The sequence below is a fragment of the Camellia sinensis genome, chromosome 3 (genome assembly GCF_055761805.1).
Source record: "Camellia sinensis isolate YWXY chromosome 3, ASM5576180v1, whole genome shotgun sequence".
NCBI classification, from domain to species: domain Eukaryota; kingdom Viridiplantae; phylum Streptophyta; class Magnoliopsida; order Ericales; family Theaceae; genus Camellia; species Camellia sinensis.
The window spans coordinates 120,072,404-120,099,555 of record NC_138963.1 but is presented as its reverse complement, the minus strand read 5'-3'; the positions used below and the strand labels follow the sequence as shown (position 1 = coordinate 120,099,555).

At 38.7% G+C, this 27,152-nt stretch overlaps 1 protein-coding gene across 1 annotated transcript; it reads left to right on the top strand.

Moving 5' to 3' along the window:
- Nucleotides 1-731: 731 nt before the first annotated feature.
- Nucleotides 732-25,534, top strand: LOC114266847 (adagio protein 1). Its single transcript, XM_028207775.2, has 2 exons — nt 732-1,563; nt 23,210-25,534. The coding sequence occupies exons 1-2, from the start codon at nt 1,340-1,342 to the stop codon at nt 24,822-24,824; spliced, it is 1,839 nt and encodes a 612-aa protein (XP_028063576.1). The 5' UTR covers nt 732-1,339; the 3' UTR covers nt 24,825-25,534.
- Nucleotides 25,535-27,152: the final 1,618 nt, after the last annotated feature.

Sequence of the window (27,152 nt, the reverse complement as noted above, 5' to 3'; positions counted from 1 at the left end):
CCATTCAAGCCATGGAAGCTTTCTAATGAACATGATAGAAAATCTCAATCTCAATCACCAAAGAATGAGAGAAAGAATAGTAATAATCAAATGAAACACAATCCATCACTCAAATCATAAAAGCAATCATAGGAAAGATAGATTGGCTTCTTCGATCATCAAGTAATATGAAGTATCACGTGATGATCATGGAAGCAAACTAAGGCAATGGAACTAAAATAAAATGATGTAATCTATCTCTTTTCATGAAAAAGAGTAAAATATACTCAAATCCATGTACCAATGTGTAGAGAAGATAGATCACCATTTATGTGACGACTTGAACGTGCATATCATGATTGTATTTATTTAATCAGAAATGTTTGAGACCCCTTTTTTAGGGGTTTTATGACCCATAATTTGATCTTGTCCCCTTGATGTGTGTGGGGGTCCACTCATGTATGTGTCGTCCCCATATTATGAGTGGTTGGAATGAGTGTGTGGAGGTCTCTATCACAATTGTTATTTGTTATGATTTCTGTTTAGAATTCAAAATTAGTGACTTAAATGATTTCAGAAACCCAAATCGACTACATGAATAGACTAGTTGAAATTTTAAGAATCATATGGTAGGTTTGATTAAAAATTTATTCAGATTAATTAATCAAATCAAGGCCAAAAATCATTCCCAGAGTGACCTTCTTTGTTTTTGTTTTTGGGTTGATAAATAGACTTCGAATTTGAGAAAATGGGCCAACTTGACAGCATACTTTCTCCAGTGGGGAGTAGCAGTAAAAGAGGGAGTGCACTCGCGTTATTCGGTTTAAAAAAAAGAGAAGGCATATGCCGACATGTGCCAAAGTTGGCGTTGGCCCAAAGCCCAATGCCCATACCGCAGCGTAGACTCCCAGATTTTTCCGATTCACACAGTAAATTTAGTACCCCCTCCGGACAGATATTTCCCAACTGCACCACGTACATGTCTTCTCTCTCTCAATCTCTCTCTCTCTCTCTCTCTCTCTCTATATATATATATCTAAAAACACACATCTCTTTCTCTCACTACTAGGTCGGGCCGTTAGCTAATTTAGCCAAACATCGCTCACCACCACTCGTTTCCCTTCACCAATCTTCTCCATCTTTCTCATACCCCAAAACAGAACACAATAACCCCCCCAAAAAAAGAAACCCTAATTCCTCTTTTTCTATCTCCACCTTCTAGTAAGCAGCTGAGGTTTGTGTTGATTTGCTGTGCTCATAGATATACTAGGGTAGGGTTTTGCTTCTGTTTTTGGTTTGGTTTGGTTTTGAATTTGAGGTGTGATGATGGGTTGAAGAGAAAGTTGTTGGAGTAGGAGTTATGATGGAGTGGGACAGCAATTCTGATGTGAGCGGCGATGAAGAAGGGTTCCTATTGAACGATGGGGGTCCCCTCCCCTTTCCCGTCGACAGTTTGCTCCAACCAGCCCCGTGCGGGTTCGTTGTCACCGATGCCTTAGAGCCAGACCATCCTATTATTTATGTCAATTCTGTTTTCGAGATGGTGACTGGTTATCGAGCTGAAGAGGTCCTTGGCCGTAATTGGTAACTACCTTTTTATTCTTTCAACCAACACTTTTAATTCCTGTTTTTTGTAACTGCATTTCTCATTTCTGATGTGGGTTTCAGCCCATTTTTATGCCAATTAAAAACCCTCGATTGTTCTTTTTTATATTAGAAGCTAACCAACAACCTTTCTTCATTGTATCTTCATCACCTTAACAATTTACGCATAATTAATACCAAGAAACTGAAGAGCTATATGTATATGTCACGGATGATTACATAGAAAATCCAACTAACAGAAAGGGTATATATATTTATGAAACACTCTTACCACGTTTTAGTGCATTGTTTGGTGCCTAGAGAGCATGACGCTAAGTGCTTCTTCAGGCTTGGTGGCATGGCCTGTTAGTGGAAGAATGATGTGGAGAGGAGTGGGTGGCTTAGCATAACATTTAAAACTTCAGGTAGAAGAAAGGTTCATAAGGTAGAAGAAAAGATGCATGCAATTGTCTTAGTTTTAAAGTGGCGGGTTACAAGATTTTGAGAGTATAGGGTAGGAGCTCTTTGGTATTTTGGAGTTTGGAGTTTGGAGTTAGGAGCTCTTTGGAACAGTTTCTGTTAGAGTAGGGTCTTGGGAAATGCTATTTGGGGTAATCAACCAAAAATTGGTTTGTGTTCTTTTAAGTGCTAGGATGACTGAACCCGAAGGAGTAAGGAGGGGTTTTTAAATAGAATTTTGGGTTTTGAAAAGGACTTTTACAGCATGCGCTGGGATATCAATAAAGTTCTAGGAAATTAAAAGAAGAAAATGAAGAAGAGGAAATGACATGAATAAGAAAACGGCGCAAATCTTATTTTTTCTTAGTGAATGCCTAGGACTTTGTACAATGGAGTCTTGGTTTAATTTTAAATCATATTGTTCAGGTTTATTGATTAACTGCTGTTGTTAAAGTTTATTCTTGTTTTATTAATTTTAGAAGGTAGTGGTGTTTTGGTTATTTTTTAATTTGTTGGGAATGGGCTATAGCTCGCATCATATTACAAGTCAAGCTGGGCTTGTGGGCTTCTTTTTCAGCTTTATTATGCCTAGGATAAGTCTTAGTTTCCTATTTTGACGTTTAGATCTAGTTGGACCATGAGTTGTCTGAAAGCCCATGAGGATCCATTCAATTTCTCTATGCCATGGAGTTGAGCTAATGATGATTTGGGGTTGTGGTTGTTTGATTTTTCCCAATGCTTGTAAGGGTGAAGGTTGAGGAATTATATGATAAATTCCTAGATTCTTTTCCCCTACTACTCGTACACAACAATGCTACTATTCCCCAAAGTGGGGCCTATCAATTCTTTATGAACTCTAATTCATACTCTATTTCTTGGCTTCAGTTTAACATTTATAACTCATAAATAGTGTCATCAAAAGGCTTCTAGCACTAGCAACTAGTTTCTAAACATCTAGTGTGCAACAAGCATTTTTGGCCTAAAATCCACCACAATAATTGGTAATCCAAGAGTTGGCCTACTAGATGAGGCATTCCATTGCCGGGTGTGATGTTTGCATTGGAGTCTCAATGTTACGCGATACAAAATCCCTCCCCTATTCCCCACTTACTGATTGTTCAAAAAAAAAAAAAAAAAAAAAAAAAAAAAAGTAATATCCAAGTTAGGTTGTATTATCTTGAGAAGATGAATTAAAGAACCTTAGCTAGAATCTTTATGACAATTGCAACGATAGAGCTTCACCACACAAATAGAATCTTAAAATATCAAAAAATACTTGAACTCATTTTTATTGAATAAAAAGATTACATAGGTATATAGGTTCATGGGTCATTCCTACCATTAATAGGATTAAAACTATAAGACCTAAAATAGGAAATTGATAAAATTTGACTCTTGATAATATTTTGGAGCTATAGTAAAAGGATTTATAGTGATCTAAAGACTAACTTGCATGTGTGGCCCACTGCGATAACCCAGGTCATGAAACTACAAAATTGTCCTTAAATCATAAAATTGATAATAAAAACAAATTTGACTAGTGACTCTTCTAAATGTGCACAAGAGCTCGTGTTGAATGTACACTCAACACTTAGGGTAAGGCTAAGAAGTACAGACACTTATGAAAAGGTGGTGTGTCCGTGTTTGACACCAACACTCGTCGGACACTTTCCTATTACATGTCCGACACTCATCTAAATGTGTCTTATTTAAATTAAAAAAAATTTAGACTCACTCTTCGGACATTTGGAGGACATACGTGTCCATTGCTTAAATACACGTGTTCATTGATTAGACACACACATAGCTAATTATAAGTTTCAATAAAATAACTTAGAACATGATGATAAAAGAAAAACGATGTCAATTTATAGAAATTAATGTTATATTGCATTTATTTATTGTCTTAGAATAATATACTCATATAGATAAAATATAATAAATATATAAAATTATATATTCTGTGCACGTAATTGTCGTGTCGTTGTGTCCGTATTGTATTCATGTCATGTCAATTGTTCGTGCTTCTTAGGGGTAAGGGTATGAGATAGACATACTTCTGAAGTGTAAAGGGGGAACATTCCATTGGGAATATCTTGGCTAAGAAAAAGAGCTTGTTAAGTTAATGGTTATGGAGATTCCCCATTGAGCGAGATGTTAATGATTTGGCATTGTTGTTAACTATTGTTCGTTATTTTTTTTGAGGCGTGATGCCATGTATAGAAGAGTGTGGTCCATTCATTTATCGGATTTGTTTTCTTGCCAGTTATGTTTCATGAGTTAATTGATAAGCCTTTTGTTCCCCTTTTTACTCCTCCTAAAGTGATTTAGAATGTTTCTGTCACTTAAAGTAAAAGTTTTTTCTCTGTCTTGTGGCTCATAAGAAGTTTAATACCAATTATTTGTTATAGAAAAAGGAGATCCAATTACTCTTTGATTTTATAGTAGTGTATTTTGTGTAGAAAGGTTGAAGAAAGTATTGACCATATGCATTTGCCATTGTGTAGTGCAGTGTTTTAAAAAGCTCTAGGCGCATCGAGGTGCTAAGGTCACCTGGAGCCTAAGCGCCGAGGCGTGAGGCAAGGTGTGCGCCGAACCAAAGCGAGGCGCAAGTTATAGAAATTAAGCAAAATATTAATATAACACAATTTTCAACATAAGCAAATATTTAATATGTATATTATTAATTTTTTTTGATAAGAAGATAAGAGAAGAAGAAAAAAAACAATTAATTTTTTTAATATATATATTATTTTATTTATTTATTATATTTTTTAAATAATGTGTTTCAATTAATTTTTTTATTTTATTTTGCATACATATGTTTATTTTTTTAATTACTATGTATAAGTATATATTAGATTTTATATATTATCTATAAGTATATTGTATATTGTATATTATATATTATATAATAGGTATTAGGTATTATAGGTGTTATATAATATTATATATATATGAATCAAGTATATTTTATATATTATCTATAAGTATATTATATATTATATATTACATAATAGGTATTACATAATATATTATATATATATATATATATATATGAATCAAGAAGATATATATATATATATATAGAGAGAGAGAGAGAGAGAGATGAACCTAAAGAAGACGAGTCCAGTCGATGTCGAAGCTCAGATCAGTCGATGGCTAGTACACAAACACAAAACAGATCAGTCGATGGCAAAGCGCACAAAGCGTGCACCTTGAGCCTAATCGAAAGGCGTGTGCCTCAGCGCCTTACCTGCGCTTCTCGTAACTTACCTTGCCTCGCCTACTTTGAGCGCGACACTTGAACCTCGACTCGCTTAGCACCTAGGCGCGCTTCTTAAAACACTGGTGTAGTGTGTAATATGTAGTTATGTTCTTACACTTATGTTTAGCAAAACTAATAGGCCTTGTTTGTTTACCGAATATAAATGTCAGATATGGGTGTGGGACCGGATATGATATAAGGTGGGTCCCACATGTTTTTTTTGTTTTCCTACATCCCGTGTTTGGTTGCTCTAGATATGGGGAGTCCGGATAGTATATGATGCAAAAGGGAGATATGCAATACCCCTTCCCCCCGGGGGTATTGTATATCCCCACAGTCGGACATAACTCATCTTTCATCCAAAGGTCCAAAATAATTACTCTCCTGTTATATATCTTATCTTAACCAAACCTAATATAAGTGACCCAACAGTATATATAATCCATCTCATATCCTATAATATATTATATCTCATCCTTATCCTTAGGTATTACATATCCTCCTCAAACTCTTATATCCAATCCAAACTATCAAACGGGACCATAGGACCTTAATTTAGAACAGCTTTATGTTGATAATTGGGTTTAGATGAAGAGTCCTATTTTCCAACACTCCATCTATGTCATTTTTTGGCTAAATTATGGGTTCAACATGTTCATCTCACCTTGTTTCAAGATCCTTGCTTGATAAGTTTTAGTGCTTGGGTAGAACCAGATATGAAGTGAAGGATTATTCAACTTGGGTAGAAGACATTTGACGTCAATGCTATTGATGGTGATGGAAAGTGGGCCTCAGTGACGAAACATGGTTCAGGATCACGCTGTATCACCTTGGTTGGCTTTGAAGTTTCATGGCTCGCCGTAATCATGGTTGAGGCTTTGCAGATTAGTTGGGGAAGGTGTTTTTCGGGGAGCCTAAGGCCTCGTTTGGAAATTGGTTTTTTGGATTTTTGGCCTTTCTATGAGGTGGAAAATACTTAAATGTATTTGGGAGTGACTTTTTTTAGTTGTATGGAAAAACGTGAATGACTAGAGTGTATGATTTGCTTTATTAGTAGTTTTTTGACTTTTTGGCTTTTTAATGACTTTCTGGTTGCCTTTTTTTATTTTTATTTTTTTTTATTATAGCTTTTTGACATTTTTAGCCAGAGAGGCATACTGCCAAACTTGGCCGAAGTGGTGGTTTGGGAAGTTGACATTGTTAGCTAGAGGGGAAGAGGTGCTTTGCATTCCAAAGTATGAGTTTGGAGATGGATGTTAGGGTTTTGATCTAGGAGGGAAGAAGAGACTAGGGTGCCTTTTGATGTCTAAGTGGGCTGGGCTCCAACAATCGTCAAGAGGAAGAACTTTGAAGGTGGCTTCCGATTTAGCAGCTGTACGGGTACAAGTACAGATACGGTACAAGTATGCCAATATGCTAAAATCTAATAAAGTAGGTTAACGGTACAACTTGGTATGGTTGTAAACAAACTAAGTAGTGTAAGAATTAGTAAAATGGTTTATTAGGTTAAGATCTAACTTACATTTCACATTTAATGTCATAAGTAAGGTATATTAAAATTAAATGTCATCATATTAAATAATTTACAAATCAAAGCTTAATTTTAAAATAATGCTATGCCTAAAAAAAAAATCCAATGAAACTAACTTCACCTCTATATAGAAGAAAATACTATTCCAGCTGAGGTACAACTTGGGCATACTAGATACTTTTGGGGTATGGCAAAAATTTATAAGAGTGAATTTGTATGTGTTTCATGTATGTAAAAGTACCCATGCTTTTTTAGCATTTTCACATCGAGCAAATTGATGACTCTCCTTTAAAGGTGTCTCATTTACTCTATGATACTATTATTTTATGTGGGGCGGAGGCTCAACAATTGGGTTTCTTTCGGCGTGTGCTTCTATGCTTTGAGGTACTCTCAAGCTTGAAAGTTAACTTCTGTAAGTAGAGCACCTTATACCAGTTGGGGATGTTCCCTCTTTGGATGATATCCTTGGTTACAAAGTGGAGTTTGTGCCTTCTTATTTAGGCCTTCCTCTTGGTTCTTGTTTCAAAGCCATGACAGTTTGGGACTCGGTTATGGAGAGGTTCCAGAGATTTTTTGCAGGCTGGAAGAGGCAGTACTAATCTAAAAGAGCAAGGCTGATTTTGATTAAGAGAACCTTTTCCAGACTTTCTACTTATTTTATGTCGTTGTTCACCATCCTTGTGTCGGTTGCAAAAGATTGAAAAAGTTGCAGTGGGATTTCCGCTAGGGTGGATTTGGGGAGTTGAAATGTTTGATTTGGTGAACTAGGAGATGGTGTATTCGCCGTTGAGGGATGGAGGTTTAGGCATTTGTAAACTTGCCATCTTAATTAGCCCTTGCGAGGAAGTGGTTGTGGAGGTTTGCTTGTGAAAGGGAGATATGTTGGAGGGTGGTGGCGTGTAGGTATTTGTGTATAGATGGTATAGGTGTTGGTTTTTGTTTTTGGCTTTCCTAAAGAGTGAGCCACCAGTGAGAAAGTGAGCCGACAAGAAGCTCTACATGAAACACCAATTTTTTTTAATTATTAAACGCGTCTCACTTATGAACATCAGGGAGGGATTTCTTTGCCCTGAAAAACATTGGTGATGCTAACACATCTCGGTCACCAAATAGGTTAGCATTTTCCATGTATAGATTCTCTCTCTCTCGCACACACGCGCGCGCACACACACACACACACGCACACGCACACGAACACGAACACGAACACGAACATGAACACGAACATATATTTTCTTATCTGAATTCTGAAATAAAATGGTGTATGTGTTTTAGAGCTCGTTTGGAAATTGGCTATTTTAGTGGCTTTTGGATTTTTACGAAAAGATATGTAGAAAAATAGAGTGATTCGACAAAACAGCCCCTAAATCTGTGTGCTTTTTTCCCCTTGCTCAAAATATGAGTTTTATCTTTGTATTTTAATTTCCTTGCCTCTTGATGCTTAATTAATGTCAGAGACAGTGTCATACATGTGTGGTGTTTGTATACAATCTTCACGGATAGGAGACAATTTGACACTTGAGCAGTTTGCCCACAGTCGGTGATCATTCCATGTTTCATGGGTGAAGAGACATTGGTAGCAAGTAAATTTATCCCATAAATACTATTTGACATTGAATTTATAATGTCTATGCTCCGTCTATATTAAGCTTCCTTATGATATTTATTTCGTCGTACCAGTAATTAAGTTTAGTTCCAAACTTGAAAAAAGATGAAAAAAGAGTATACCTAACTGGAGACTTCAGTCCTAAACTTGCAAGAGTTGTTCATACTGTGTAGCCAGGGTCCATACCTTTAGTAAATCAAAGGATAAAATTTTCCACATCAAGCATGACCATGAGGAGGGATTTTTGGGAATTGCTATTATTTGAAAGTAATTGTGAAGTGTCCAAAAGGGCAAGAAAAAATATTGAATTCAACTTTATGGGAATCTAAGATAGAGAAGGCAAAGTTCATTAGATCTAGAAAATAGAATAGAAATGTAACTACAAATTTTGAATTATAGATTAATAATTTTATAGAATTAGTATAAGTGAATTTCAATAAGAACTTGGGGCCTTTTGTTGTCTGAAAGTCTATTACCCAAATGATTTAAGCTGTAACATTGAAGAACTAATACATAATAAGGGTAATGCCATCATATTTATGATCATATACGTTGCTTAGTTTTGAATAATTTTCTTATGAGTGTTTCATAGAATTGACTAAAATTGAGCATCTTTAGTCAGTGCCTTAGGCTATATACAATAAACCAAACCAAACCAAGCCAAGCCTTGTGTCCCAATCAACTGGGGTTTGGTACATGAGTCCGTTTATGCCATTCTGCTCTGTCTAGGGATGTGTGCTCAGTTAAATTAAGAACGTTCCTATTATTTTTACCAAAACACCCCATGTCAATTTAGGTTCCCTTCCCTACCACTAGCATTTCCATTTATAACGATTATATTATCCTTGCATACCGCTGCATCTATCAGTCTTCATATTACATTTCTTACCATTGCATCTAATGTTAATTTTTTTTTCCTCGACTTATCTTCAATTGGTGCTCATATTTTACGAATGTATTCATTTTTAATTTTATCTTTCATGATATCAGCACACATCAATCTTAGCATCCTCACCTCCGCAATATTCATTTGATTAATGTGTTGATTCCTAGTTACCCATTCGTCATGTCAAGTACTGCGCCCCTTATAGTTCTATAAAACTTTGCTTTTAATTTTATTGTTAACTGTTAATATGCCACAAGCACTCCACTTGAGACCACTTAATTTGACCCCACAAAAGTATCCAAAATGTGCCCAACCTATACTCGAGTCATTCCTATGTCATACGTGTGTCGTACTTTGAAGTATTTTATGTAGTATGCATGCAGTTGTACCATTATGCACACTGGTATGGGGTAAGGACCCAGTACTCATATGACAATATTTTTGGAGTACTCATGCTTCATAGCTAGAGATGGAGGCTTCACCATGGTTCCATACCTTTGTGAATACAACTATATTATTTGGGTTAGTCCTACTAAGTAGGGGTGTTCACAGGTTGAGTTGGCCCGGGTTTACCCTTTACCCATCAACCGCCCGACTATCATCGGGTTCTTCACATGCTCAACCGAAGTCAACCGATTGTTCAGTTCGAAACCGTCCGCATAGATCATTCGGTTGGCGGTTGGCTCCACTCGGTTTCACAATTAGCTTTTATTTACCAATCTTTTTGACCTTGTATTCAAAAATGAAAAGAAAATATATCTTAAAAATCCTAAAATTTATACAAAACAAAAATGAGTATATCACAAGAACCTTACAAATCAATATTCCTTATAAGAGTAGGAAATTAAAAAAGAAAAAAGTACTTGGACATCATCATCATCCAATCCAAAGAAATCTTTGACACCACTGCTCATCTTCTTGATCTTCCACACCATCAATATAGTATATGCTTCTCGATTTACTGTCGATAGTTGATAGAGATCAGAAAAGCGAAGCGTGAGGAATGGAGATCAAAATTTTGGGACTTTAGGAGCAATGAGAAAGAGAAATCGTTTGTAGATGGGGAGTTACAACGTCATTTTAGAGTGAGATAAGAAAAAGAGAGAAATTTGAAGAGTTGAGAAGTAATGAGTTAGAGAGGTATGGAGAGTAGAGAAATCTAGAGATATCTAAAGAGTTGATGAGAGAAATAAGAGAGAGAAATATGGGGAGTTGAGATGTAATGAGTAAGAGAGAGAGGGGGATAGATTTGGGGAACAAAAATCTCTGAGTTGTCATTTAAAATAAAAAAAAAAAAATTGGGAGTTGATAAATAAAAAAGTAAGAGATATATGAAGAGAGAGAAATATGGGAAGTTGAGAAGTACTAATGAGTATGAGATAGAGATTTCGGGAAGAGTAATCTCTGGGAAGTTGTCATTTCAAAACAAAAAAAAAGGAAAAAAAAAAGAAAATAAATTTGGGAAGATGTGAAGACTGATGAGTTTGAATATGTGATAAAGATAGAATTTCAACAACCAATAATCTAACACCACGTATTGAATTCGTGATAAGAAAGTAATTTGAAGATGAAAGGAAATATTGCCACGTATGGATAATTCTCTTATTGTTTAATGTTCTACTTCGGTCAGCTCGGGTTTTTACGATTTCAATGCCCAATCAACAGACAGCCGACTGTGAAACCAAGATTTTTAGTTTCATTAAACCGCAACTGACCCAATCAAACTTTGAAATCGTGAATTTCCCTAACGGTTCGGGCGGGGTTTTCAGGGTGAATCGGTTCCCGGAACGGCCCTACTACTAAGGGAGGCCACATCATCAGACCAATATTTGGAATCTCAAGACTCGAGACAAATCTTAACGTCATGACAAATCATAGCAGAATCCTTGAAATTTGGACATCTAGTTATTGCTTACGTGCTTATCTTCCATTAATAGAAGGTTGTACCCTCTTGCATAAAAAAGTTACAATACATTGCCTTCTGCGAGGTTGATCTAGAGCTCTGTCCCTAAGCTTTCCACTACCCCTCTCTCTCTTAGTTAGACTGTTCCATCTCGTCTGCAGTCACCCCCTTCATATCTGGTCACTTGTGCCTCTTTTCCAATCTCTAATGAAACTTTGAGCTCCGATCAACAATTCCTCATTTAGGTGACTTCACTGAGGATTGGCATTCGCGATCATCGCTTCGAAGAAGTCTAATGTTCAAAAATCACTTGGTCTGCTTCTGTTTGTCAGGAGGTTCAGGAGTAGTCACCAAACTCCAACTACTCTGCCGCCATCTCCTCAGCTGGAAGCACAAGTTGATCCCACCACCACCTTAGCCACTATGATGGCCTCTATCTAGCAGTTGCAAAACCTTATGATTCAAACTATTTCCACTATTGGCCAAACTCTTCGTCTTCTTCTCAGTAACATTATAGGTAATTTGGCCAAACTTTCTCAATCAACTTACTTACCTCTGTAGCTCCGCTCACTCCTAGCTACCCCTACTGACATTCAAAATGGCAGAGCCACCCACAACGCCACCATTCCCACTCTTACATTGACTTCTCTTCCTACCCCTGGTTTGACTATAACACCTTCTTTTGTTGAACTTGTTGCATTTCAGTAGCAGCTCAAAACTCTTATCGAGCATCAATGTAATGCTACCATCATGTTTTCTAAGTCAGATTGCCATCTGCCATATTGTTTTAACATCCCTCTTTATGGCTGTGGTAATCAATGTTGTGGAATTTAAGAGACCTTTTTTGGATGGAGATGCCTTCATAAATGCGATGCCACTGTTGATCGTTTGGGCTGCACATCCCAGATCGATACCCTGTAAAGCAACCCATCACGATTACAGGTTTTGGGAATGAGTCAATGACCCTACTCTATGTTAGAGTCCAACTGTGATATGTAAAATCTTCATGTCTACTTGGTTCTATGGCGTCAATGCACAAACTATTTATAATTTGTTGTTCGAACAAGTTTGGATGCATCTTTATGATGCCATTTTTTCTACTTCACACCAGTTTCTCAAAGCAATATGGAAAGATGACATTTTAGAAATCCTAGCTTCTACATATCCGTTTGGTGCAAGCTAAGAGGCATGAACACTTTTATAGAGGAAATGTGTTGTGTCTGATACTCGTGTCGGACATTGACACTCCTAAAGTGTTTCTAACACATCTTTAACTTGTCTTCATTAAAAAATCAAATTTATAATACGGACACTTTGCTGGCACTTTACAAACACTTTGGTGACGCTCCTTGAACCCTTTGAACATGTCCTACATGATGAATCCCTTCATGATAATAATGTTTTGCATTAATCATAACACTACTTAAGCACTCTAAATATATTTTGAAATATTTATAAGATCAATACATCATGTCTATTACAAATTTACAATATTCTATAATTGTTTTGCATTCTCTAGAATGTGATTGTTATGTGAATAATATCTTGATGTTTAAGTTGTGAAATATATAACTTCTTAATGTAATTAGTGTTATATTACATAATTTTTTATTATCTTTAATTAATTATTCGTACATATGACATATATAAATTTGTAAAAATTTATTGTGTCTTAAGCGTGTCGTGTTTTGCATTTTTAAAAATCGACATGTTAGCATGTCCATGCCATCTCGTGTGTCTGTGCTACTTAGGGGTTAAGTGTAACCCATGTTTCGTAGGCAGTATTTTTGGACAAGTGATGAGGAAAGCTACTCGAACCACTTAACATCATTGCACTTCCAAAGTGGGAAGAGTTGGGGCATCTGCTTTAGTCATGCCTTTCAAAGGTGTGGGCATGGGAGGGAGCATCGCTTGTATAACAAAGCTCCAAGAAAGCTCAATGCAGTTGCTACACTTGTGTCGATGGAAAGAGTGTCTTTCACTTATGACGATTTCCAAGACCTAAAGGATGAGGAAACAAAATGTCAGAACCAGGAGTAGAAGAGGTTAAGCTGACTTCTGAATACTTTCAAGACCAATCTAAACCTCAAAAACAAGAATTGGCCTGCTGTTTGTATTCAAATCCAAAGGCTTGCCTCTAGCAAAGCTTCCCGCTTTGGTTGGTTATTAGAAGAGTACTAGTTACTAAAAAATGCCAGAATTGTATCCTGTTGTTGCTTTAATCTCTCTTTGAGCCAAAGTTGTTAACCAACCTGGGAGAGTGTTCAGGACAAAGTTGAACTATAGATACGGAAAGAGATCAAGAAACTGTTTAGATGATGGGTTTATCAAATCCATTCAACATCCTCATTGGTTTGTTTGCCAATGTTGTTCCTGTGTAGAAAAAGAAAAAGAATGTTTAGATACACGTATCGACTTATTGGTAATGAGAGTTCTATACCAAGCACCTTGCAAGCACATTAGTTTGTGAGCGGCAAGGTAGATCCCTATCGCGTCACTTGGGTTGGTCTTTAGGCATAATGCATGGGGTACGCAGTACCACTTGTGAAGTCAGCTTTTCGGGAGGATGACAAGCGCCCAGTCCGTGATAGTGGGCTTCCATGACCTTAATCAGGCTTGTCCAAAGGATGATTTGCATTTGCCAAATGTTGATATGTTAATAGATGCAATTGCGGGATGCCAAAGGTTTTTTTCATGAATGGTTTTAAGTAGGGGTGGGCGTGGGTCGGTTGTGGCTACAGAACTTCCAATCCGCCATCTGTCTGTCAGATTGGCGGATTGGAGAAAATTAATCCGCATCTATCTGCCAATCCAGCGGATATAAATTGAGCGGATTGGCGAATGTATGCGAATCGGTTTGGCGGTTTAAAATTTTATAAATTTTCAACATAATTCAATTTCTGCATTTCCTCAAAAAAAAAAAAAAAAAGTATTACAGTCAATGACTTAAAAAAATATTACAATCACTACATGTCTCATCCAAAGAAAAAAAGTTTGAAACTTCAGAATATTAAAATCATTGCATGCCTCATCCACATATTACAATTATAGCATGCCTTATCTACATAAAATCACCAAAACTATGAACAGAGTAATAGTAGAAATTGTATACCTTTGTATTATTACATCTATATCTGTTTTTGAAAACAAAAATCAACCAATATATATATCATCTTTTTTATTTATGATTTTTAGAATTAGATTTAAAACCAAAAAATATAGATAAATAATACATTTATTTTTTTCAATTAAAAAAATATATATATTTAAGTTGAAAACTTTTTTTCAATAGAATATTTAAACTCTTTTTCAATTGAAAACACAAACAGAATATTTAAACAAATTGAAAACACAAAGTCTTACAAATTATTAAGGGTTCTCACGGTTTGGCGGTTCGATTGCGGTCAAAAAAATTTCAAATCCGCAACTGTCTGCTAGTCATCACGCATCTGTCTAAAATGCGGCGAATCGGTTCGGTTCGGTTCGGTAGGTTTAGGTGGATTGGTAAATCCGCTGCGTACCCTAGTTTTAAGGGTTATGACCTGATTACAATGGTTCCCAAACATGCAAAAAAGTTCACCGCTGAGCACATATTGGAGTCTTTTGTAACGCTGTGATGCCATTCAGGTTGAAGAACACAGTTCAACATATCAAAGAGCTCTAATGGCCCTAATTGATGACATACTCTACAAAAAAAATTTGCATTTTATGTAGATTATCCTATTGGTGAAATCCAAGTTGGAGCATGATTATTTGAAACATTTTTTCGAAGAGTTTTCAGTAATTATTGCACATACAAGCTCAAAATAAGCCCATTGAGGTGTACTTGTGGTGTTACCTTGGGAAAGTTTCTTGATTATGTAATCCATCACCATGGAATTGAGCCGGATTTCACAAAAGCACATGCTATCAGAGCAAGTCTTATGACAAGGGAAGAAAAGGCAACATGTCTTACGGTGCCAACGAGTCAACGGTGATCGAGCAAACTCGTGGGAGGGACAACATTGGCAAAGCAAGGAAGGATGAGTAACCAGATAGACGCGATGTTGTGGCAACCATGGAGACTCGACTAGCCAAGTTAGAGCTTGCTGTGGGCGACTCAGGGGAGCGTCTTGATGTGTTGGAGCAAAGCTTAGAACAGAAGGTAGAAGGTCTTAAGGGGGAGATCAAAGAACTCCATGATGGCATACTTTTTACCATCAACTCCATAGTGCATGACAGCTAAGTTGCCAATGATTACAAGCTGAAGTGTTGAAGATGCTCGAAAGCTTTGAAGCCCACTTGGAGGAGGTAGACCAAGATGTGGCAATGTGCAAGAAGGCCATAGTCGGGGGAGTTGTGACCATGCCGGGGACATTTAAGGTGGAGGTACCAAAGCCAAAACCTTTTGACGGAAAAAGGAATGCCAAAGAAGTGGACAACTACTTATGGCATGTGGAAAGATACTTTGAAGCAATGACAGTAATCGAGGAAGATGCTAAGGTACGACCCGTAGTCCTTTACCTTGCCAATACAGCAACACTATGGTGGCATCTCAGACATGCTGACATTGAGAAAGGTACGTGTACCATAGATACCTGGGAAGACTTTAAGAAAGAACTCAAGAAACAGTTTTATATTGAGGATATGGCCTACTAAGTTAGAAAGAGCTTGAAGAAACTTAAACACACATCATCTATTCAGGACTATGTAAAGGAATTCTCTACTCTTATTCTTGAAGTCTCGAGTATGACTAATGAAGAACTACTCTTCAATTTCTTGGACAACCTAGAGCCATGGGTGGAGCAAGAATTGCGTTGATGTGGAGTGCAAGATCTTGCCTCGACCATGGCAGTAGCAGAGTCCCTAATCGAGTATAAGAAAGGAGAAAGTAAGGCCAGGACATCCAAGGAGAGTCATCATAAAGGTTGGGGAGACAAGACAAGGGGTTCCATCGCAAGGAGGGGCACGACAAATCGCTTACTGGCAAAGAGGGAAAGTGCAAAGCTAAAGACCAAGCTAAAGACAAGCAAGTTCAAGCCCAAGACCAACTGCTTCTTGTGTGATGGACCACATAGGGCAAGAGAGTGTCCTAGGAGACAAGCTTTCAATGCCATGATAGAATAACGGGAAAAAGAGGAGACTTCCCACATGGGATCCCTACAACTACTCAATGCCATCAAATTAAAGCATGCAACATCTACCCAAGGTGACAAGAGCTTGACGTATGTGGAGGTGTGCCTTAACGGGAAGCCTACTCGTGCAATGGTGGACACGGGAGCTACACACAACTTTGTCTTTATGGAAGAGGCCAGAAGGTTGGAACTAAGGACTAGTAAAGAGTCTGGATGGCTCAAGGCTATTAATTCAAAGGCAAAACCCTTGCATGGAGTTGTATATGGGGTAGACATCAGCCTTGGTGCATGGAATGGCAAGATCAACCTCACGGCGGCACCTATGGATGACTTCCAAGTTGTTACTGACATGGACTTCTTGGGGAAAGTCTAGGCAATACCAGTACCATTCCTACGCTCCATGGCAATCTTGGAGGAAAACACACCTTATGTGGTACAAACGGTGCTAGGAAAAGGGTTCAAGACCCTGCGTCTCTCAGCTATGCAAGTAAAGAAAGGCCTCAAGAAGGGAGAGGAGACCTGCCTTGAAGCCATGGCAAACGAGAAGAATGATGTACCTTTGGGGTCAATACCTAAGGAGATAGAAATGGCACTCGATGAGTACAAAGAAGTGATGCCGCCTAAATTGACGAAGAAATTACCACCTAGAAGGGAGGTGGATCATAAGATCGAGTTGGAGCCAAGTATAACGCCGCTCGCCATAGCATTCCAAGTTAGAAGAACTAAGGAGGCAACTGAAGGACTTGATGGATGCTGGCTACATTTAACCGTCCAAAGCCCCTTATAGTGCTCTGGTGCTATTCGAAAAGAAGAAGGATTTGTCTATGCATCGACTATCGGGGCATTTAGCAAGGTAACTATCAAGAACAAATATCCTATTCCTTTAATTGCTGACTTGTTTGATCAGCTTGGAAGAGCTCGTTGAGATCTAGCTACTACTAAGGATAACAGTTGGGGATGAGCCTAAAACTGCTTGTATTACTCGATATGGCTCATATGAGTTCGTAGTGAAGCCATTTGGCCTCACTAGTGCCCAGCCACATTTTGTACGTTAATGAACAAGATTTTCCATCTTTACTTGGACCGTTTCGTAGTGTTCTACTTAGATGACATCGTGGTCTATGGCAGCACCTTGAAGGACCACGTAGATCACCTACGAAGGGTATTCAAAGTATTGAAAGAAAATGAGCCCTATGTGATAAAGGAAAAATGCTCCTTTGGAACGAACGAGGTGACGTTCTTGGGGCACAAGATCAAGGAAGGGATGCTTATGATGGACGAGGACAAGGTGCGGGCAATACAAGAATGGGAAACTCCTACCAAAGTGACAGAGCTAAAGTCTTTCCTTGGCCTTGACTACTATTGGCGTTTCGTAAAAGGCTACTCTACTCGGTGAGGGTAGCACCACTCACCAATCTCCTAAAGAAGGACAAGGCATGGGAGTGGTCAAAGAAGTGCAAAGATGCCTTTGATGACTTGAAGAAGGTAGTGATGGAGGAACCAGTCTTGGGACTACCCGATCACACCAAACCATACGAAGTGCACACAGATGCCTCTGATTTTGCTATTGGAGGAGTACTTATGTAAGACGAGCATCCTATTGTCTATGAAAGTTGTAAGTTTAATGACACTGAACGGAGGTACACAGTGCAAGAGAAAGAGATGACAACAATAATCCATTGCTTGTGTACGTGGAGACACTATTGTTGGGATCCAAGTTTGTGGTCAAAACGAACAATGTTGCCACTAGCTACTTTCAGTCCCCAAAAAAGTTAAGTCCTAAACAGGCTAGATGGCAAGACTTGTTGGCAAAATTTGACTACGTCTTGGAGTATAAGCTGGGAAAGGCAAACCTCGTGGCCGATGCATTAAGTCGCAAGGCGGAATTGGCTGCTTTGGGTAGCAAACCCCGGGGGGAGTTGGTCGAATTCATTAAAGAAGGGCTGCAACATGTCCAACTCGCCAAAGGCATCATTGTATTAGCCAACATTGTTAAAACTAAATGCTTTTGGGTGGAGGATGGCCTACTCTACACGAAAGGGAAATGACTCTACGTTCCAAAGTGCGGTTACCTACGGAGGAATCTAATGAAGAAATGCCATGATACAAAGTGGGCAGGCCACCCAGGACAAAGGCGTACTAGGGCGTTGCTGGAATCAACCTATTATTGGCCAAGAATGCAGAATGATGTAGAGGCGTATGTGAAGACTTTATCTAGTATGCCAACAAGACAAAGTGGAGCAACAAGCACTCGGAGGGTTGCTGGAACCGCTGCCTATAGCTGAAAAGCCTTGGAAGAGTGTCTCTATGGACTTTATTTCAGCATTGCCTAAGTCAGAGGGGTATGACTCTATCATAGTGGTGGTTGATAGGTTTTCTAAGTATGCCACATTTATAGCAGTCCCCATGGATTGCACTGCGGAAGAAGCAACTTGGTCGTTCCTAAAACATGTGGTGAAGTATTGGGGTGTGCCGAGGTCCATCATCATTGATCGCGACCCTCGCTTCACAGGGCGATTTTGGACCGAGCTATTTAAGATGTTGGGGTTAGATCTGCATTTCTTCACTAGTTTTCATGCACAAAGTGATGGCCAAACTAAATGGGTAAATGCTCTGTTGGAGCTTTACCCGAGACACTTCGTGAGTGCCTATCAACGAGATTGGGCTAAGTTGCTATATGTAGCCCAATTCTCTTATAACATGCTGCGAAGTGAGTCCACCAACCATAGCCCATTCGAGTTGGCTATTGGACAACAACCACTAACACCCCACACAGTAATGTCGGGTTACACTGGAAGGAGTCCAGCAGCATTCAAATTTGCTAAAGGTTGGCAGGAACAAGCCTATGTAGCATGTACATACTTGGACAAAGCATCCAAGAAGATGAAAAAATGGGCCGACAAAAACAGACGTGCGGAGGAATTTCAAGTTGGGACTTAGTGGTTGTCAAGCTACTGCCTCAACAATTCAAGTCCCTAAGGAAGGTGCACAAGGGGTTGATACGGAAGTATGAAGGCCCATTCCCAATCACAAAGAAGATAGGTAAAGTTTCCTACCGAGTACAACTATCTCTAAGGCTCAAGATCCGTCTTGTTTTCCATGTGAGCTACTTGATGCCCTATCATACTAATGAGGAAGATCCAAGCCGAGGAGAGTCATCTAGAGCACCAACGGCAGTCATAACCTCGTGCGACGAAGAAGCAGAATACATGATGGCCAACCAAGTCATTCGAAGACCTGGAGTACCTCCTTGCACCAAGTACTTAGTCCAATGGAAAGGATTACTAGAGAGCAAGGCTAGTTGGGAGCCAGTCGACGCTTTGTGGCAATTCCAAGAGCTAATACAAAGGTTTCGTGAGGAGGATGCGATGAGGTCGTCGCCAACATAGGTGGGGGAGAATGCCATATCCCTGTTGAATTCTCCAATATATCCAGATGGGAGCTTGGAAGAATGAGAGCTAATAGAAGAATCTAGAACTTCCTAACAAACTCTAGAAAATATGAGACCATGGAGAATTCTAGAAGGCCCTAGAGAATTCAAGTACATACACACTTGTACATATAACTAGACTTGTATATATGTGTATAGATATTTCTAGAAGGCAGTCTAGAATGTTCTTGTAACTTGTAAGAAGGCTTTCATGGGAAGCTTCTACATACCATTTTGTTGTGTATTCTAGAATGCTCCAAAGGAGCTTATAAATAGGACTGGGGCTCATTTGCTCCAATCACCAATCAAGAGTTGTACAAGTTGCTCTAAAGTGAATACAAAGGCATTATGTCAAACTCTCTGTCTGCTTGTCTTTCTTGCAAACTTGTGAGTTAAGCTGACTTAGCGTCACCAAGTGAGATTTGTGATTGTTTAAGTGTCACACGGATAACTTAGAAATAACTACGTAGGGTAGGTTTCCTATGGGTAGGGGAACAGACAAGCATGGAGGCATGTAGGGTAATGCCCCCTTGACGAGAGTGTCAGGGATTGGCGGTGGTAGCAAGCATGTCATGTACTGACTTATTGGTAATGCGAGTTCTACACCAAGCACCTTGCAAGCACATTAGTTTGTGAGTTGCAAGGCAGGTAGGGTAGATCCTTATTGCATCACCTGGGTTGGTCCTTGGGCATAATGCACGGGGTACGCACTACCACTTGTGGAGTTGGCTTCTCGGGAGGATAACAAGCGCCCAGTCCGTGACAGTGGGCTTCCATGACCTTAATCAGACTTGTCCAAAGGATGATTTGTGTTTGCCAAATGTTGATATGTTAATAGATGCAATTGCAGGATGCTAAAGGTTTTCTTCATGAATGGTTTTAAGGGTTATGACCTGATTACAATTGCCCTCGAGCACATATTGAAGTCTTCTGTAACACTGTGATGCCATTCAGGTTAAGGAACACAGTTCAACATATCAAAGAGCTCTAATGGCCCTAATTCGTGACAGATTCTACAAAAAAATTTGTATTTATATGGATTACCCTATTGGTGAAATCTAAGGTGGAGCTGGATTATTTGAAAGATTTTTTAAAAGAGTTTTCAGTAATTATTGCACATACAAGTTCAAAATAAGCCCGTTGAGGTGTACTTGTGGTGTTACCTTGGGAAAGTTTCTTGATTATGTAATCCATCACCATGGAATTGAGCCGGATTTCACAAAAGCACATGCTATTTGGAAATGGCACCAATAAAAGCTCTCAAAAGTTTTTTTCCCATTATTTGTCCTCCCTCTTGAAAAAAGGAGCAAAGCTTTCATGTTAAGAACATATAAAGCCTTTGAGTCTGCCAAGGCCCTTCTCTTCTCTTCAAAACTTATGACCACGCGCCACAAGTGAACCATTCTTATTGTATTTCACATCCACTCTTTTCTCTATTTGAACACTTCTGGCACAAGAAGTTGATGGCCATGAACACCCTGTAATCATCAGCAGAATGGTACAAGAAGCAGAATAGAGATACTTACCTATTGAGAGGCATTGCTTGGCACTTGTTTTTGTGGCACAAAATTTGAGGCATGACCTTTTGACCTACCCACTTCATGTTAGGAATTGCGACTCTTTGTTATTTGCTCACCAGACCTGCAAATGATTGGCAACATAGCTACAATGCCTCTTTCCTTAGCAAAATTAGACATAATACACAAAAGTCCTAAGGCTATAAAATTCAGGCACTGGTTGACCTGCTAGCTCAACTTCTGAATAGGGATTATCAGCCGCCATAAAAATAACGTCCTAGAGATCACTTTGAAGTTGCCTAGCTATGAAGTTGTGGTAACACAATATCAGGTGGAAATTTTGATGAACCGTTTTAAATACTCAAGGAAGCAACTGTAAACGACATTTGCAAATTTGATTATTCGATGTTTATCTTTACTCCTTGCCAGTTCAGTGGTTCTTCAAATTTGGTGTATCCAATTGCGAGTTATTCTTTTCTTCAGTAGTCTAAAGAAATCATGCTGGCCATGTGCATGTATAGTTTTGCTAGAATATATATAAAAATATACGGGTACAAATGGATTTATTGACGTTTATTGTTGACAATATCTACTGATATTAATATGTGCTTAAATCAAGTCCATATGATAATATATATTAATTTCAGGATTTTTTATTGTTTTTATTTTTTATTATGATCTTATTCTAAGAAATTGAGGGTATGCTATTTAGAAATCTGTTGTGCATTTTTCCTTACAAACCCACCATGCATTAACAAACTAGGTTCCAAGCCAATTTTTAGTCACAGTAATAAATTATTTCATGAACTGCATGTAAACAAGACTAGAAAATTTGAGTTACTTTGTTTTTTGTTTCTTTTTTGCATTACATTATGCACTTTCTGATCCTTAAAAATAATATGCATTTAGTTTGAATTTTTCATGTTAGTTAACAAGTCTTAGAATCCTGATGCCTCAATGATGTTCACGCAAAACGAATCTATTTTGTTGAAGCTTCTGGTGGTATGCATAAGCAAAAATGGTTCACAAATTATTACAAGAATTTTGTTTGATTGGTTAAATTTTGTTCTCCGTCTTTGATTGTTGTCTGTGAACATTCAAAGTATATTAAGAACTGGAGAGGACCCGAATCTTCTGAATCCAAAATAAATCCTTAATAATGAGATATCCTTGTGTGTAATGCGCATATTTGTTTTTTGGTTTTCATTTGTCCCTCGTAGGTCTTATTTTACTTGTGTAAAATTTTAGTGTCCACATATATGTTTTAAGTAATACTATATGTTTTGAGCATAGGATTACAAAGACTTCGCATCATGATTTGTTTCTGAAGTGTGAATTGCCCATGTGGTTGTGGAGTTTTACAAGATCACTTTGCTGTCATCCCCACTTAGGCCCTGATGTTGGAGGGGGGCAGCCTGGAAAAGGGAAAATAATGGCCTGAGCAGCCTATTTTAGGTTTTAATTTAGCAGGTATGCATTGGCCATTGTATGATTAAATGTGTGCTTAGTTTACCATTATTGTTACATGATTGCTTTAATGATAAATGTTAACTATGAATCCATAAACATAATTTTCTTTAATTCCCTTGGCTTTGATATAAAAGCCTTTAGCATAGATGCGCATCCTCGTGTGGTTTTGGAAATGGATTCAGGTAGCCGACCCCAAGTAATTGAGACAAAAACTTATCGAGTTGCTTTGATTTGAGTGCATCTTTGTGTGTGGTTTTCTTTTTGCTAATAATATATGAAGTCAATTAAAATGTCAGGTATTCTAAGATGTTCTCTAGACTTTTGAAAGCATCAGTTGAATGGATTACTTGTACTCTTCTTACTGCTTTAACTTTTAAGCTGTCTGTAACACTTACTTTTACCAGTGAATACTATTTGCTTGAAGTGGTGCGCTAATTCTGATTCTGTCGGATTCTGTGGCAGTCGATTCTTGCAATGCAGAGGTCCATTTGCAAAAAGAAGGCATCACCTGGTGGATTCTACTGTAATTTCAGAAATAAGAAGATGCCTTGAAGATGGAATTGAGTTCCAAGGCAGTTTGTTGAATTTTAGGAAAGATGGATCTCCATTGATGAATAGATTGCGTGTGACACCTATATATGGAGATGACGACATAATAACTCATTTTATTGGTATCCAGTTCTTTACTGAAGCAAATCTTGATCTGGGTCCACTTCCAGGATCTTCAACGAAGGAGTCTGCAAGAACATCTGACTGGTTCCATTCCAGTCTTTCCTCATACAGGCCAATTGCAGATTCGAACCGAAGTATCACTCGTGGTGGGGCTTGTGGAATACTGCAACTGAGTGATGAGGTCCTGTCTTTCAAGATTCTTTCACGCTTGACTCCCAGAGATATTGCATCTGTTGGCTCTGTCTGTAGGCGACTCTACGAGCTAATAACAAAGAACGAGGATCTTTGGAGAATGGTCTGTCAAAATGCTTGGGGTAGCGAAACTACTCGAGTTTTAGAGGCAGTGCCCGGAGCAAAGAGACTTGGGTGGGGTAGACTGGCAAGGGAACTCACCACTCTTGAAGCAGCAGCATGGAGGAAGCTAACTGTTGGAGGTGCCGTTGAACCCTCTCGCTGCAACTTCAGTGCATGTGCTGTTGGGAATCGGGTGGTTCTTTTTGGTGGGGAAGGGGTCAACATGCAACCAATGAACGATACCTTTGTTTTGGACTTAAACTCTAGCAACCCAGAGTGGCAACACGTCAAAGTAAGCTCTCCACCTCCTGGTCGTTGGGGCCACACGCTTTCTTGTGTGAACGGATCTCATTTGGTTGTATTTGGAGGCTGTGGAAGGCAAGGTTTACTCAATGATGTCTTTGTATTGGATTTGGATGCCAAGCAACCAACTTGGCGTGAAATCTCAAGTCGGGCCCCTCCACTTCCACGATCATGGCACAGCTCATGTACCCTTGATGGGACAAAATTGATTGTTTCGGGTGGTTGTGCAGATTCCGGAGTGCTGCTTAGTGACACTTTTCTGCTTGACCTCTCAATGGAGAAGCCCATCTGGACAGAGATACCAGTAGCGTGGACCCCACCTTCTCGTTTGGGTCACACATTATCCGTGTATGGTGGTAGGAAAATCTTGATGTTCGGGGGTCTAGCAAAGAGTGGTCCCCTGCGCTTCCGCTCCAGCGATGTCTTCACGATGGATCTGAGTGAAGAAGAACCGTGTTGGAGATGTGTAACCGGCAGTGGTATGCCTGGTGCTGGAAATCCAGGGGGCATAGCTCCTCCTCCAAGACTTGATCATGTAGCCGTGAGCTTGCCGGGTGGCAGAATATTGGTCTTCGGTGGGTCTGTGGCGGGTCTTCACTCTGCCTCACAGCTTTATATCCTGGATCCAACGGATGAGAAGCCAACATGGAGGATATTAAATGTACCTGGGAGACCTCCGAGATTTGCTTGGGGACACAGTACGTGCGTTGTTGGAGGGACAAGGGCCATTGTTCTTGGTGGTCAAACAGGAGAGGAATGGATGCTAAGTGAACTTCATGAACTATCTTTGGCAAGTAATGTTATCTGATTTGGGAGAAACAGAAAGAACAAACAAGGGATTCTTTGACCTCTGGGAAGGGAAGTTCTCTATAAGTTAAAATCAATGTGGAGAAAATGTGCATTTGTTATGAAGATGCATGACAGATATATATATATATATATATATGGCTCTGGTTGATACTTGCGAAAGCAGATGCTGCTGTTGCATCGGTGCATTTTCTTGTAAGAGATCGCGATGCACACTTTCTGAGTGACTTTCCATCAGTGTTTGAGGCGTGATGTATGTAACTGATAGTTTGGACACATTGGACCATTACCCCTTTCTAGGTTAATTAATAGTATTACTTTGATAGTTTGGTAGTTTCTTTGTTGATAGCAAACCATGTGTTTATTGTGGTTTAGCAGGTTCCATAATTTAGACCCAACTTTCCCAACTACCTTCTTCATCCTCATCCCCGAGACCATTAAAGGAAGAAAGATGGGTGAGAAAAAGAAGATAAGCAGCGCTGCATGTGTATATATCTAGTGACGAACTGATTTCATCTTTTTTATGCATCTTTTCTGGACAATCTTATTAAGCAAGGGGGTGAGGCTGTAATCTGGAGAAGTGGTCAGTGTCACCATTGTTGCATAATGGTTGCTTGCCTGCTCTTTTCTGCTACGGCTGTGGTGGTTGGGATTGTTGAGACAGTTTTTTTGCTCTAATAGTTAATAAGGGTCCGATGATGCTGCTTCTCACGTGTTTGCTAGTTGTGGTTCAATCTTATTTCGCATTCGAAGTTAAGCTTTTGGATATGTTGCTGTTTAAAAAGTTTATTGTGTTTTATAGCGTTCTACTGTGTCTGAACAAATTACTTGGTGTTGGTCACTTTCAACTGCTAACATAATAATGTCAATCTGATAGGTAAATCAGGCGCTATCCTATCATTTTTAAGTGAGCTTGCTACTTGGGAATCCATGAATAGTGAAATTGGCGCTTGAACTAGTAGCGGTCAAGATTTTTTGATTTTATTACTTTGGCTACCTTTGCTGGGAGTTTTAGATCTAGAATGAGACTAAACCCATTATTTGGTATGAGCTTTTTGTCCGGATTTTAATGAGTATTCCCACAGTAATTTGATGATCTGCATAACATTGCTTTCTCAAAAAAACTTGATTTTTGTGGATGAGAACTTAGACGTGGACTTGGAATTCCTCTGCAGGGAGAAGTTGGTGATATTGCTGTAGTATTTAACAATGTTATAAGACCTGAACTGGACAGGCCAGTTCAATCGGTGACCGGACCTAGTTTCGGTCCAGATGACACAAAAATCGAATTAGGCCAAAAACCGGCCTTATTTGCAAAAATCGGTGGTCCAACTGGTAAAACTGGCGAACCGGTCCCGGTCCTCGACCAATTCGATTTTTTATTTTATTTCTTCTCTTCTCTCTTTCTTTCTTTTATATATATATATATATATATATAGGGAATGGCTCTTGTCAAGTCCTTAATCAGACTGGACTGTGTTGTTGGGCCCGTGGGGGCCACCACGGGTCTCGTTTTGATAATCTGAACCATTCAATGGTCCTGTTTGGTAAAGCTTATTTCTAACTTATTTCAGTTTTTAGCTTAATTTAAGTTATTTTGATGTGTTTGGTTTAGTTTAATAATATAACTTATAGCTTTTTGTAAGTCAAAAATCAACTTATTCTTTGAGTGGGGGAGTAGAAGCTTAATTTATAAGTAAAAAATCAGCTTATGTTCACAGTTATAAGCTATAAGCTGTTAAGTTATGAGTTATAGACCTTGTTTGGTAGAGCTGTGGGAAAGTGTTTATAGCTTATGCCTAAATAGCTTATAGCTTATAACTATGAACATAAGCTGATTTCTGACTTATAAATTAAGCATCTCTTGCCCCACTCAAAGAATAAGCTGATTTCTGACTTCCAAAAAGTTATAAGTTTTAAGCTATAAGTTAAACCAAATACATCAAAATAGCTTAAATTAAGCTGAAAGCTGAAATAAGCAGCTTTTAAGCTGCACCAAACAGGCACATAATCGCTTTCTCACAGCTCTACCAAACGGGGCCAATGTGTAGAACTTGTCGAGTACTATATGCTTGTAAAAAATCACGTTGATTGGATATCGATAGCTATGTGATCAAAACAGATTTTGTCAATCGTTAATTTATTCACCGTCCATTTTTTTTATATACAAAACTGATTTGATCACATAGCTATCGATATTCGATTAACGTGATTTTTTACAGGCATATAGTACTCGACGAGTTCTACACATTGAACGGTTCAGATTATCAAAATGGGACCCGTGATGGGCCCCTACGGGCCCAACAACACGGTCCAGTCCGATTAAGGA

Coding starts and splice junctions, on each gene's coding strand:
- LOC114266847 (XM_028207775.2), top strand. CDS start 1,340: ATGATGGAGTGGGACAGCAATTCTGATGTGAGCGGCGATGAAGAAGGG. Junction 1,564..23,209: donor GAGGTCCTTGGCCGTAATTG/GTAACTACCTTT, acceptor ATTCTGTGGCAG/TCGATTCTTGCAATGCAGAG.